Genomic DNA, 15,494 nt, shown 5'->3' on the forward strand with positions numbered 1-15,494 from the left:
CAGTGTCACATTAAGTTTTAAATGTAAGCTATATCTAGGGGTTAACTCTTCTAAGAATAATTGCATTGTAATAAAAGATAAAGCATACACAACATTTTTTTGGGAAGACTTTCTGTTATTAACATGCAAGTACAAAAGTACTTTTAGGACAGTCGACGGTGTCCACATAAACAGTGACCTGCTCAGTGCATAGGCTGTATTAGCAGCTCTTAAAAATCCTCCATCCCTTACTTTTGTCTCTCTTCCATTGAGATTTAATCTTCCTCTACTACCCCTAAAAGAAGAGGGCAAAAAATGGGGGGATGTTCTCTTTACTTTCCAGAACAAATTTCTATCTACTACATAACAATGACTATTCTGGAATTTGAAAATAGTATCTGCCCATATTGCTTAATTCCATAGACTTCTCTTCCCTCTCTCAGATAACTATGCATCTGGCCCACAATCTTCCTCCTCTGGCAATCTTGGGTCAAATTGCTAATGATGTCACATGTATTGACATCATGGTATTCCACTAGTGACCAGTGAGCACATCATAGTTTTTCATTCTTTTTGGCCAAATGCCCTATTGTTTCTATTTTGTTTTATCAGGTATACAGAATCAACAGGGCATTTACTATGACTCTGTTCTATTGATTGCTGGAATCTCTAAATCTGTGTTTTCCTACATTTACTATATCTTTCTTTTTGTTTAATATTTTCACTCCTTACAACCACTTAACAGTGTTTACCCTATGTACTTCATGAGATCACTCTTTCTACACTGTTATATTTGTTTGTTACTTAATATCATTAGAATCCCTTAATTTTGCCTCTTACACTCACTGATTTCTGGACTTAAGTCTATATGTTCCATTCCTGTACCCACAAAATGGAAGACAAACAACAACAACATCAACAGCAAAACCTACCAGGTTTCTTTAAAGCTAGATCTGCTGTCCTGCGAACTTATCATGAAACAGTTAAATATCTCTAGGTAGAAATCCTGGCATCTGCCCACCCCTTCTTAAATAGTAGTAAAGGAGTAGTCTGAGAACCTGCCTCTTCCTTTGTATAGCTTTGGCATTAACAAGTATAAAACTTTGAATTACTCACCCAACCTTCCATTTTCCTGTCTGTAAAATGAGGAAAATATTCGAGAACTTGAAACCCACTACAATCTATCTCTGTGTTTCACTAGCCCAGTTTGAAACTAGAGAGAAGCAAATTCCATGCTAGCAAGTATAATAGCGATAGAAGGAGGAAGGACTGACTGCCAGCTAGGAATTGAGCTGCAAGGGTCCTGAAGCTTTCATCTGTGAAAATGTAGGTACTGTGAGACTTAGAAAGTAACAGGCCAGACCCTGGATCAGTATAAACTACAAGGAGGTGGCCTGGGTAGAGAGAGTTGCTGGTTGTTTTTCTCCCTAGCACTGGCCTGAGTCTCTCATTTAGGGCTTCATGCTGTCTCTTTCTTCCTGTCCCAATTCCCCACATTTCCCTCTCCACCACCCTAAAATATAATCTAATTTTTATTCTTAATTGGTCCTGGTTATAAAACTTAGATCTAGTCTACATTATTATGTATATTCTTCAATAAAGTTTTAAACTCTTTAATTAAAAAGGCAAATGATTTTATTGTTCGATAATCTTTTTAAAAAATAAGAAGAAGGAGTAAAATTAAAGAGGAAAGATGATTTTATTTCCTTGTGACCTCTATTTCCCCTTCCCCTGCCCTTGGTAAGTAACTCTTGATGGAGAAAGGATTCAAGACTCTTATTTAACCAAAACCAGAGCCAGCTAATCATTTCCAAAGGTTGGTATCTCTCTGCTCACCTTTTCTTTGGTTGAAATTGAATAAAACTATATGTTCATATATGTATTAAAACAAACTCAGAATAACGTCTTTTCTTCCTTAGTTAAGGCATTATAAGGGCTATAACTATCATACAATAATACCCAAGGCAGTAACTTAGAAAGCTGCTTTGATGGGAGTAGAAACTTATAAACAAATAAATTCAATAGACTTTTTTACAAAACTGGTATGAAGAAACAAGGGTAATACCCATATTTTTAAAGGTTACCTCTTACAGTGAAAAAAAGATCTCTGAGCACTAGCAGTGAGATTTCATCTGTAATATATGTAACAAAATAGCAAGAGGTAAAGAGCTTTGGAATAGGGGCTTCATATTATAAAATATAGCGTGATCTTCAGTTGTAAACAAGCAACCTGTTCTGTGTAGATAAGGAGAAAAGAAAAATTAATCAAAGTAACTAAATGATTGCTTCATATAGACAGTTATAATGCAGATCTACCCTCCTTTTCTCTACTTGGGGCTACTTTTCCACCTCAACAAAACGAACTTTTCTTGACACTGGTCCAACTTTACCCTTGCCTTTGCCTTTAAAGACATTAAAGAATAATTTTTATTATTTGTTCATAGCCAAAGTCTAAGGGTTTTCTAATCTCCCCCCAAAAGAATTTGTTGATCTACCATGTAAAATCTTATCTGTATTGTACAAAAACTCAATGCATTTTAATACAGTTTTGATGTTAATTTGACTTTCTTAGTATGTTTTTGTAGTCGAAGGCCATGGGTCTTATATCTAAGAAGGAAGACATTTTGTATATTTGTTTATAATAATTTTGTTCCATTCTCTTTCTTGTCTGCTCTCTTTTTTCTGTTTAAAGTATGATGTGTCACAACTATAATAAGGCAAATGATTCCTATCAAACCCATTGCTGTTAAAACTCCTTTCAATATAAGATAATCTCTGGCAGGTACAGGATCAGAATTGGGGGGAGTAAACAGAGATGCCTGGGCAATGTTAGATATAGCAGACTTTAAGGAGTTCCTATCCATTGCTCGTATTGCAACATAAATTCTGTGGCTTTCATGTGTTTCTCCATTTGGCTGATGTTCAGGTCCATTTGTGGAAATTTGAGGTGAGAACGTAAATATCTCCCTGATGCCAGCTTGCTGAGGATTTCGCTTTGATGTATTTACTAAAATTGCATTGTTAAAGTCATCTTGGATATTCTCTAGACTTCTACTCATTCTTATTTCATAGCTTGTAGCTGAAATTAAAAAATATAAATAGGAAAATTAAGTCACTTTGAGTATATTTTCTAGTTTATTAGAAATTACTAATGAGAACAGCAACAAAAAGTCAAAATATTTAGAAATAAACATAATGAGAAACATGAATACAAGCAAAACTTTAAAACACTACACAAGGACTCATTAAAACCTGAGGACTTTTTTTTTTTGAAAAGATTCAACATAAAAGATGTTATTTTTTTCCTAAGTTATTTTGTAAATGTTATGTGATTTTTTGTGTGTGTTTTTGTTTTTGTTTTGTTTTGTTTGAGATGGAGTCTCACTCTGTTGTCCAGGCTGGAGTGCAGGGGTGCCATCTCAGCTCACTGCAACCTCCGACTTCCGGGATCAAGCGATTCTCCTACCTCAGCCTCCCAAGTAGCTGGGATTACAGGCACGCGCCACCATGCCCGACTTGTTTTTGTATTTTTAGTAGAGACAGGGTTTCCCCATGTTGGCCAGGCTGATCTCAAACTCCTGACCTCAGGTGATCTGCCCACCTCGGCCTCCCAAAGTGCTGGGATTTCAGGCGTGAGCCACTGTGCCTGGCCTGGTATGTGATTTTATTTAAAATCCTTCATTTCTGCTTTAACTAGTCAAATTTTGTAAATTCATATGGAAATTAAGCAATCAAATTGAACATATAAAGTCTAAAAATAGCAACGTGGGAAGACTAACTCTACCAGATATACAAATGCTATAATACCTCAATAATTAAAACGCTGTGGTACTTACTGATGCATGAATAGACACATCAAAAAATAGGCCAAAACACATTCAGAAGTTTAGTATATGATAAAGGTGGAATTCAAATTAATGGGGGAAAATAAAATTTCTGAATAAATGGTGTTGTGAAAATTGGGTAAAAAATTTGGAAAAAGACAATGGAGGTGGAAGCCTGAAAGTTAACATAAGCCTTAGAAAAGGGAAAGTAGAAAAAGGTACTCCGTCAATGTTTGCCCAAGCCAAGAATAAGAAAGCCCTGAATCAGGGGACTGGTCCCAGCCTTCCTAACAAAAATAATGGCCAGAAGTAGGAAACAAAAATGCACCAAGGTTTGCATGAGTTACGCAAAAAATTCCCTGAAGCCTACTGATAAGTATATGAATAAATATTTACTACCCAACTTTCAGAAACAAATCACTTCCAGTACTGGGAAGCACATGCTCTGTAGTGCAGAGCCCATTTCTACTAAACAGATACCCACAACACATGGTGTTTATGCTTCTAGTCAAGATTTCTGAGTGATTAGTATCAGTGAATTAGCCAGGGCCTCCTCACTCCGGGGGTAGGCAACACACTGTCCTTCTGGTACTCCAGGATTTAAAGCCTTATCAGCAACTCAGAGCTTTTCACAACAATCCTCTGTACCTTTTTCAGTTCTAAACCTCCAAAGCTATTTTCACTCAACTAGCCCCTGACCTAGTTATTAGAAATGCTGTCTTATGGAACAAAAGTCAAAATATTTAGAAATAAACATAATGAGAAACATGAATACAAGCAAAACTTTAAAACACTACACAAGGACTCATTAAAACCTGAGGACTTTTTTTTTTTGAAAAGATTCAACATAAAAGATGTTATTTTTTTCCTAAGTTATTTTGTAAATGTTATGTGATTTTTTGTGTGTGTTTTGTTTTGTTTTGTTTTGTTTGAGATGGAGTCTCACTCTGTTGTCCAGGCTGGAGTGCAGGGGTGCCATCTCAGCTCACTGCAACCTCCGACTTCCGGGATCAAGCGATTCTCCTACCTCAGCCTCCCAAGTAGCTGGGATTACAGGCACGCGCCACCATGCCCGACTTGTTTTGTATTTTAGTAGAGACAGGGTTTCCCCATGTTGGCCAGGCTGATCTCAAACTCCTGACCTCAGGTGATCTGCCCACCTCGGCCTCCCAAAGTGCTGGGATTTCAGGCGTGAGCCACTGTGCCTGGCCTGGTATGTGATTTTATTTAAAATCCTTCATTTCTGCTTTAACTAGTCAAATTTTGTAAATTCATATGGAAATTAAGCAATCAAATTGAACATATAAAGTCTAAAATAGCAACGTGGGAAGACTAACTCTACCAGATATACAAATGCTATAATACCTCAATAATTAAAACGCTGTGGTACTTACTGATGCATGAATAGACACATCAAAAAATAGGCCAAAACACATTCAGAAGTTTAGTATATGATAAAGGTGGAATTCAAATTAATGGGGAAAATAAAATTTCTGAATAAATGGTGTTGTGAAAATTGGGTAAAAAATTTGGAAAAGACAATGGAGGTGGAAGCCTGAAAGTTAACATAAGCCTTAGAAAAGGGAAAGTAGAAAAGGTACTCCGTCAATGTTTGCCCAAGCCAAGAATAAGAAAGCCCTGAATCAGGGGACTGGTCCCAGCCTTCCTAACAAAATAATGGCCAGAAGTAGGAAACAAAATGCACCAAGGTTTGCATGAGTTACGCAAAAAATTCCCTGAAGCCTACTGATAAGTATATGAATAAATATTTACTACCCAACTTTCAGAAACAAATCACTTCCAGTACTGGGAAGCACATGCTCTGTAGTGCAGAGCCCATTTCTACTAAACAGATACCCACAACACATGGTGTTTATGCTTCTAGTCAAGATTTCTGAGTGATTAGTATCAGTGAATTAGCCAGGGCCTCCTCACTCCGGGGTAGGCAACACACTGTCCTTCTGGTACTCCAGGATTTAAAGCCTTATCAGCAACTCAGAGCTTTTCACAACAATCCTCTGTACCTTTTTCAGTTCTAAACCTCCAAAGCTATTTTCACTCAACTAGCCCCTGACCTAGTTATTAGAAATGCTGTCTTATGGAAAAATAGGTAATGAAATGAGTAAACCTACCCTGGCCCTGATCAAAGTCTTCTCCAGGTGCTGTCCAAGATAGGGTCAATTCCTCTTCTACGTTTACAGCTTCCAGGTCAATAATTTTGCATGGTGGAAAGATATCAGGGTGGGGGCCAGCTGGAACTCCCAGCACTGAAAAGGAGCCTCCTGAGCTGACTCGGCTAAAGCCCCATTTTTGCTCCTCCCCATTTCTGCCTACTGATTTCCTTGGAGCATTCATCTGAATATTACCTGAGACAAAAAAGAAAAAAAAAAAAAAAGCAAAACAACAAATTACAAAGCTTCTCTGAATAGCTTGTTCTTGACACGGTTGAGACTTTCTTTTCCTTTTTTTTTTTTTTTTTGAGACAGAGTCTCGCTCTGTCGCCCCAGGCTGGAGTGTCAGTGACCGGAGTCTCAGCTGCACTGGCCAGCTCGCGCCTCCCGGGTTTAGCGCCATTCTCCTGCCTCCAGCCTCCGTGTAGCTGGGACTACAGGTTCGCCCGCCACCAGAATTTTCGCCGCCGTCTAGTTTTAGTATTTGCTTCCCGTATTTTTTAGTAGAGACGGGTTCAGCGCGCATTACCGCCGAAAGGATGGTTAGATTTTGAGTCTCGCTGACCTCGTGATCACACGCCGTTCTCCGGCTCGCCAAAAGTGTCTGATTCAGGCCACCGCGCCCGGCCGAGACTTTCTTAAACCTTTTTTTATTTACTACATCTTTAGAATAACTGAGTGTATTTGTACAATCCTTTGCTCACTAATTCATCCATTTATTCACTCAATAATAATATTTATTTTATTTTACTTTATTTTATTTTGAGACAGAGTCTTACTCTGCTGTCCAGGCTGGAGTGCAGTGGTGTAATCTTGGCTCACTGCAACCTCTGCCTCCCAGGCTCAAGCAATTCTCCTGCCTCAGCCTCCCAAGTAGCTTGTATTACAGGTGCCCGTCACCACGCCCGGCTAATTTTTGTATTTTTAGTAGAGACGGGGTTTCACCATGTTGGCCAGACTGGACTCGAACTCCTGACCTTGTGATCTGCCCGCCTTGGCCTCCCAAAGTGCTAGGATTACAGGCGTGAGCCACTGCGCCCGGCCTCAATAAATATTTATTGAGGGCATTTGCTGTGCCAATAATTACAGACAAAACAGTATCCCTCATGGAGTTTATAGTCATGTTAATCACATTAATAAACACATATTTACAAAGTATGATAAGTGTAAGAAGGAAGGAAGGCAGGATGCTATGAAAGAAAATAAAGTGGGTCTATAATTTAGAGTGGTATCAAGGAGGTAACATTGAAAGGTTTCCTAGAGGTTGAGTAGGAACTGACCAGGTAAAGAAGAGAGGGAAGAACATTCTAGGTAGAGAGAACAGCAAACCTTGAGGTGAAGAGAGGTTGCAAGTTAGAAAAGCTAAATTAAAAGCAAAGTGAGTCATTTGAGATGAGGCAGGAGAGAAGTTTACACAGGACCTCATGGTCCAATGTGGTTTTAGATTTTAATGTTACATGCCGTAGGGAAGCAGAGAAGTGATAAAATTATATTTGCTTTCTAATAGAACACTGGCGGCTTGGTGTAGAATGAATTAAAGCACAGCAAGCAACAAGGTGGCCACTTTACCCATTCAATAGTCCAGATGAGAGAAGATAGCAGCTTGGGATGGGAAATGGCATAGAGAGGGGGGCAAGAAAGAGGCAGTTCAAGAGGTCTTCTGCAGAGGTCAAGCAAAAGCTGGTGATGGATATGAATATAGAATGGTGAAGAAGAGAAACCTGGTTTAAAATGAAAAAAAAAAAAAAAAATTCCAGGTTTCTGAAATGAGTAAGCTGGGAGGAGAAGCAGGCTAAGGAGAAAAAGACCAAAAATTAAATTACAAGGCTTGTGATTCCTGTAAAACATCTAATTCAAGATATTAATGAGCCATTTAGATCTGGATTTTAAGCTTAAAAAAGAGATTTTAGCTAAATGTAATCATTTTAAAGTTATGAATTTGGAGGTTATACACAGATGGATGTTATTAAAGGCATACGGATTAATGAGATTAATAATAATTATTACTGTAATGATAAGTAGTATTTACTGAGTGCCTTCTATGTGCCAGGCACTTTTCTAAGGCCTTACATGTATCAGATATTTAATTTTCCCAACATGGCTATGAAGAGAGCAATTATTACCCTTATTTTTTTAGATGATGAAACTGAGACACACAGAAGCTAAGTCACTTGCCCAAAGCCACACAGCCAGTAAATGGAGGAGCTGGGTTTCAAAGCCAGGCAATGTGGCTCCAGACAGGAAAGTAAAAAGGTTCAGACTCAGCCAACAAACTCAGCCTGGTAGAAAACGAAGAGCTGGAAAAAGAGCCTGATAAAAAATTCTGGAAAATAACAGGTAATTAAGAGAGTGGGGTATCACAGAAACCAGGAAATGGCAAAAGAGGGATCAATTGGCTGTGTTTGATACTGGTGAGGTCAGAAAGAATGAGGACTGAAAAGTAAACAAAAAGGATAGAGTCATGTTATGGAATAGTCCAAATGATTAGTTATAACTTTTAAAATACATGACTAATATTTATAAAGAATCTGCATTTTTGGAAATACAAATGCTTAGAAGTCTTTTTTGAGATTGTTTTCAAAGACTATAGCATGACATATTTCTGTTTGTCTATTATGCTTTAACCACTGCTTCCTATCAGGAACTATTATAATGGTGTTAAAAAGATAAGTATCTTCCACTTATTTTGCATTTTTTTCTTGAAGGAAAACAAAACATCTTCAGGAATCACTTAGTTGTCTGTAACATCCAAGTTCATATTTATTTAGGAACTCATTTCCTATGTGGACTGTTTGGGCTGTTGGCCTCTTTCTTTCAACTGCCAATAACTTTTTGCCTTTCTCTTGCCTAAACCTCTATAGAGGAAACACAGAAGCAGGAACTGAGAAATTAACTATTAGTAATTCTGATGAAACAAGAAAGAGGTCAGCATAATGACTGAAATGAAGGTAGGTATAATCTGTGGACATTACCTAGTGCCTTCCTGTTACCCCCCTACCGTGAATCACTGAGGACTGAAGAAACAGTCAACAAATTATGTATGGACTTAAGTGTAAAGACTTGAAATTTTCTCTTTGTCTCACTCCCTGCCACCCAGTACACACATACCCATCAGAGATAGGTACATGAAATCATGTTACTCAAATAACAGTGCTAATGGTTCTTACCGTTTGCTGTGTAACCTGGTACGTACATAGCATGACTTCCTGGAATAGAGTGGGCTAGTGTGCTTATGCTTGGAGAGTGATTGACATGCACTTTCAAGCTATATCTACCATTTACAGCAAAGGAGAAAAAATACCTCGAGTAAATTCCATCATTTTTTATAACATCAGCACCTGTATACATAAAAAACACAGTGTCAACACTTGTTATCATAGTAGATTACTAATATTTAAGTCATTAAAAACGAGATTTACTCCCCTTATTCTTTCTATATAAGGTATATGATCACGATCTTATCTACTTTTTATATTCTCAGGTGATAAAAAATCCAATGGGTCCATAATTTCTCCCTGTAATTTCTTACCTCAGAAAAATGATTTTCTAAAGGCAAATAAGTTGTACCATGCTAATAAAACATTTAATCATCACCTTTAACATTCTTGTTCTTATCATTGAAAATAATACTAGTTTTTTTTAGAAATCAAGCACATTCTTCAGGTTGCTTATAGTCATTGACCCTTTTGAGATGTTAAGAAAAGCTATTTTGTCTCCAGGAAATAAATATATATGCACATATACACATTTTCCTACAGTTTCAAGGGTTTATGAATGCCCTGAAGTCACTTGATTAGGGACCTTTAATAAATACAAACTTTGGTTGCTTATAAAATAGTGTGAAATTACTTAATTTCCTCATTAGAGGGTATCTGGAACTGTTTTTCTAGATTCTAGGGGGCTTGATGACCTGGAGTTTGACAGAATTTGGTAGCATCTACTGTGCCTTGCTTCGGGGGGCATTCTGAAAGGTTAGCCAGTGATGTACTTCCTTCCTTTTGTGTTGATCTTTAGAGAGCAGTTCAATTCCAAGCCAAATTCATGACCCAGTGGCAGGAAGGCCGAGACCCCAGGGCAGCAGAGGGAAGTCCAGCTTAGCCCAAGTATAGATCACTTTTGCCATTCAAGTACAGGTGGTCATATTGGGCAAGCAGCTTGTCCTCTATCCTAGAGGTCAATTCAGTTTTCATACCACACACACAGCACTGCACACCAGCAGTGTATCATTGCTAAAGTGTCCCCACCATCTCCCTCTTCCCCACTGCAGAGGCAGGGCTCCTTAACATAAGAAAAACAGGAGTATATTTAAATGAAATAAGAAGTGCTAAACATTTTATTATCAAGATAGATTTAGAATTCTTTTTTGTCTGTTGTAAGAAATCAAATCTTGACCATCCTGGCTAACACAGTGAAACCCCATCTCTACTAAAAATACAAACAATTAGCCGGGCATGGTGGCGGGTGCCTGTAGTCCCAGCTACTCGGGAGGCTGAGGCAGGAGAATGGCGTGAACCCGGGAGGCGGAGCTTGCAGTGAGTTGAGATCTCGCCACTGCACTCCAGCCTGGGCGACAGAGCAAGACTCTGTCTCAAAAAAAAAAAAAAAAATCAAATCTTGGTATTTAGTGGTTTAATGATTAATAAGGTTTATCTTTGTTGAGAAATTACAAAGAAAAATGTCTCCATATTAAAGTCACCACTGCCACCTCTTTTAATCACTGAGGCAGAAAGAAATGGGGAAAGAACATTGGCTTGGGAGACAGAGGAATTGGTTTGAAGGCCTGCATCTGTCACTTAGTAGCTACGAGGCTTCATGTCTCTGAGCCTCAGTTTTCTCATCTATAAAATGGAGACAACTTATCTTGCAGGGTTGTTGTGATGATTATTTGAGAATATGCATGAAAAAGTACATTTTAAATTATAAATCATTTCAGAGGTGTAAGTTTTATTATAGTTCATTTACTGAACAGATAAATACTGCTTCCATTATAAAAGTAAGTATTAAAAAACTATGTACATACATGTTAAGTATTGATTGGAGGGGAAACAATTTACATTTTGATGCCTGAGCAGTATTTTTTATTGTTTCTTTTTTTAGGGTATACATTTAGATAGCAAACAAATAAAATAGTTCCAGGGAATAATATAAAAACCTATTGAGCTGAATCAGATGATTTTCCCTAGGAGAGTAGGCTCTGTTCTCCAGGCCAGCCCACAGGGTAGGGCAAGAGAGAAACATTCTGCAAAAGTGCATTTTTGGACCATAAACAAAAATTGAAAGGTATAACCATGGATAAGCCATCAGAGCATGAGAAGTTCATTTGGATCCAATCCAATAGGCAAAACAAGAAGACTTCTCTGGTATCCCCCTGAGGTGGACTTGAACCAAAACCCTTTGAATGAACTTTTGTTTTCCTGCACATCATACATGATTGCCATGGCAAGATACTAATGGGCTACCGAACTTAAGACTCTTGAAAAAAGATTAACTTTGAAACAACAGGGCAAAAGAATATAATTTTGTTAGTAGATCAAACACTTCAGGCTGCCAACAGAGGCAGGTCTACTGCCATTCTAAGAATGTAGTTTAGGAAAATAACCAAATAGGAAAGATGGAACAACAAAGGAATTTGTTTTTCAAAGGAGCCCAAGTGCTGCTGTTTACCTGGCTGGATGCTGTATCATTTATAATGTATGATGACCAGGCTCTGAACACTGTATGTGCAGAATGAGAGCTTTTGTCTATTCTGATTCCTCTAGGCTTGCAGGCTGGATCTTCTTGGGACCAAATCACATATGTAAAAGGCAGTGGCTGTGCTAGAAATGAGCTGTGCCCTCTCATCAACCCAGCCTCTTGGGTCTAGGGTCGTCTTATAGGTCACAAGTTCAGTTTCCAATTTTTTCTTCACAACTGGAGTCCAAAGGGAAAAAGTGGGTTCGCTGTCACTGCACCTCCCTTCTGATTTTCATTTCCTACTTTAACAGTCCAGTCTGATTACTTCAGTGAATAATAAAGCTGGTGACTCTTAGAGGAATATAAGTATGTCATAAGGACATAGAAGCCTGCTCCCGTATGACCTCATCAAATGGAAGCCAGGACCAAAGTGTCCAGCGGCTGCCTCTCACCCTTTGCTCAAACATAGACACTATGAGGAGCCTCACGAGGACTCTCTTTTTCCATGCTAACATGGAAATATCAGTGATTCTATGAGAATTTGAGAATATTGTAAGATTAAGAAAAATTACTGAACTGAAGGAATCTTACAGATAAGCTTAATATTGATACTACCACATCACATCACAAGAGCTGTTGAGAACATGATAAAATGTCAAGACATTCCTTGTTACCTGCTCCATCATCGAGAAGTCTCAGTGTAACAGGATCTCCAGTCTCTGGCTCAACTGTGGCAGTGACAGTGGCATTAAGAATGGGATAGAATCCCTGTCTCACATTGGCATAAATCATCACGGGCTGGGGAAAATGGAGGCTGTCTCTTTCCACAAAGGCTTCCACAGTGGCTGGGGGCACAGCTGAGTTGGAGGCACGAGAGGTCACTGCCACTTTCAGGGCTTGCAGAGAATGGTGGGTATTGTTCAGTGTGTAAGTCCAGTGCCCAGGCTGTAAAATAAGTCTTACTGTTTTGGAAAGTGTGAAAAAAAATCAACCCTAATTCGAAAGCATACATCTAAGCTGCTGGAGAATTTTGCTCTTGTTTCGTTGATGTTACACTTTTAAAAATACTACAAAAAGATGCCAGGAAAAGTAGCATTGGTTAAGGGACAAATAAATTCATATTTACGTGGCTTTCATAGCATAAGTCACCTTTCTTTCTAGGTGATTCTTTAGGGATTACACCTTGGATTTATTTGGAGTGAGGGAGGATACATCTTGATTCCCATTTTTAGAACATAGCAATAATAGTGTCCAGCTTCAAAGTACTTTACAGATACTAATCTGAGCTCCTTCCCCAAAAGGAGTTTAAATGTTTTCATTTCTTTTCGTAACTGAGAAAATTACATCAAATTAAGTGGACCATTATAATTTACGTGGACACTGTGGACTAAAAAGGCAACAATATCCTTCTTTCACTCCACTTCCCACAAAACTCCACACTCAGAAATCTCAATCAGCAAAAAACACATACACTCTTAGGGACCAAGAAAAGGACCTACTATTTTTAATAGGTCAGGATTATACAATGTCTAATTTGAGTAATTTATAGAAATACTGTTAAACACCACTCTTGCCTATCTGCCTGGGAAAAACCGGCAAAAGAAAATCTGAAAGAAAAGACTAAAATTATAATATAGAAGAAATTCATCCTTTTGATTAAGCTATACTTTATATTGCTTTTTCCTGACTTCTGCTGCTGCTCCTTATCAAACCCCCAGAGGTAATAAGAGAAACACAACAAAGCAGAAGGAAGAACAGAAAAGCAAGGGATTGAAGTGTAACTCAGAGTAGAGAATTAAGATGCACCACACCTTAGCCATCTTTCTTCATTGGGATTCATGAGCTTCACCATTTTCCATTAAGTCATGATTCAAGCACCATGTTTTTTGTTTGTTTGTTTGTTTATTTGAATCATAACATTAGTGACAGATGCATGGCAGGAACTTCCACATCAAAAAGTTATCTGAGTGCAATAAATGTTTCGATACAGCGCATCTAATCCAGACCAAGAGGTCAGGCAAGGGGAGCAAGAAGTAGGTAAAGTTGTCCTTGGCCCTTATACACAGGTGTGAAAAGAATATGATGAATTTGGAGAAAAGTTCAATAGGAGCAGAGCATCGAAGAAGTTAAGAGAGAAGCTTGGGTAGAAGCCAAAACATGAACGGTCTGGTATGTAAGAGTTAACACTTTAATTTTATTCTGAAACCACCAACGAGGTTTTGAACAAGAGACACACTAATTTGTGCTTCAGAAGGATCACTTTGACAGAGGTAAAGAATGGACTGGAGGATGGCAGTTTAGAGTCAAAGAGGCTAGTTAAGAGGCTGTCAAGAGGGTGGCAAGCATGGTGGCTCACACTTGCAATCCCAGCACTTTAGGAGGCAGAGGCAGGCAGATCACTTGATGTCAGGAGTTTGAGACTAGCCTGGCCAATATGGTGAAACCTCATCTCTACCAAAAAATGCAAAAACTAGCCAGGCATGGTGGCAAGTGCCTGTAGTACCAGCTACTCGGGAGGCTGAGGCAGGAGAATCGCTTGAACCTGGGAGGTGAAGGTTGCAGTAAGCTGAGATTGTGCCACTGCACTCCAGCCTGAGAGACAGAGCAAGACTCTGTCTCAACAACAACAACAACAGTAACAACAACAGTGGTGAGTGGGGCAGCAAGTGAGGAGGCACTGAATTCAGGCAGTGCAAGAGTGAATCTCATCAACTTACAATTCTCCTTAGAACCATTAGTGGTTCCCTTTCATTTCAGGATTCAAGCCCCTGTTCACTTTACTGTTGTGCAAAGCTCTTGCTAGTACAGCTCCTGTTTATCTGTCTAGCCTCACGACTCCCCTCTCCTTCCTTTGCCTACATCCCTACCTTATAGACTACCCTACTCTATTGAACTACTCAGTTCTATGAAGTCATGTTCTTTTTATCTGAGTCTTTCTATGTGCTGTTTCCTTTGCCCAGAATGTCATACCCACTTCTGGCCCCGTTATTCCTTGTATTTCCATTTTGATGTCTTTGCTTCCAGGAAGCATTCTTCCTCCCACCCTCTTGTATGTTCTGATAGTATCCTGTTTATACTCTTACCATGACATTTTATTGCAAAGTACCTGGAACAAGACCCAGCACACCCAGTAGATGCTAAAAACCATATGCATTGCATGTATTCATATTATAAATTCTAAGTAGAGATTTTTTCTAAGCATATAGAAAAGTGTGTTTATATGGATTATGTAAAGAAACATGTAGGCTAGAAAAAAATTTAATTATAATACTAGTGGAAATACTAATTTTCAGTGTTGAAGTATTTGATATCTAATATTTAAAACTGAGAATATACTTTAGTTATTCCTCTTAAATTTTTAAATATTCACAAAATGGCCTCATAAATTTAAAGTAAACTTTGGATATATTAAAACAAGATTTTCTTTACACAATGCATTTAATCATGTGATTCAACTGAAAATCATAAACTTGGCAGAATGTTGTCCTTAGGAACAAGCTCATTAACACCTACCTTAGCTGTTCCTGGAATCCAAAGACTAGCTGTCCGAAAAGTTAGATTGGTGATAAAATTATCTGTGTAGTATTTTCTTCCATCAGGATCAAATAACATAATCTCAGGAGGACCACTTGTCTGCCACGTAACTAGAAAGATAGTGTCATTGCCGACAGTGCTATCCACAGTCACTGTGTTTTTCAATTGATGGTGAGGTTTAACATTTTCACCTGTGCTTTCAAGCTGTTAAAGAGAAGATATATATTAGAGTTTCTGGTGTATGCATAATCATTCCATCTTTTTCTTTTATAACAACAAAGAATTGGAAAAAATAAAATAATTTAATTCTGAC

At 38.3% G+C, this 15,494-nt stretch overlaps 1 protein-coding gene across 1 annotated transcript in view; it reads right to left on the reverse strand.

Annotated features, from left to right (window-relative positions):
- Nucleotides 1-1,600: 1,600 nt before the first annotated feature.
- Nucleotides 1,601-15,494, reverse strand: part of CLCA2 (chloride channel accessory 2) — a 33,850-nt gene continuing 19,956 nt past the window's right edge. The window contains exons 10-14 of the mRNA XM_017851102.1: nucleotides 15,161-15,385; nucleotides 12,322-12,592; nucleotides 9,142-9,312; nucleotides 5,936-6,169; nucleotides 1,601-3,058 (exon numbers count right to left, since the gene is read on the reverse strand). Of these exons, the coding sequence (XP_017706591.1) occupies nucleotides 2,616-3,058; nucleotides 5,936-6,169; nucleotides 9,142-9,312; nucleotides 12,322-12,592; nucleotides 15,161-15,385 (1,344 nt within the window). The 3' untranslated portion in view covers nucleotides 1,601-2,615. The remainder of the gene's footprint in view (nucleotides 3,059-5,935; nucleotides 6,170-9,141; nucleotides 9,313-12,321; nucleotides 12,593-15,160; nucleotides 15,386-15,494) is intronic.

This window comes from Rhinopithecus bieti, unplaced genomic scaffold (genome assembly GCF_001698545.2).
Source record: "Rhinopithecus bieti isolate Rb0 unplaced genomic scaffold, ASM169854v2 scaffold_1467, whole genome shotgun sequence".
Classification (NCBI taxonomy): domain Eukaryota; kingdom Metazoa; phylum Chordata; class Mammalia; order Primates; family Cercopithecidae; genus Rhinopithecus; species Rhinopithecus bieti.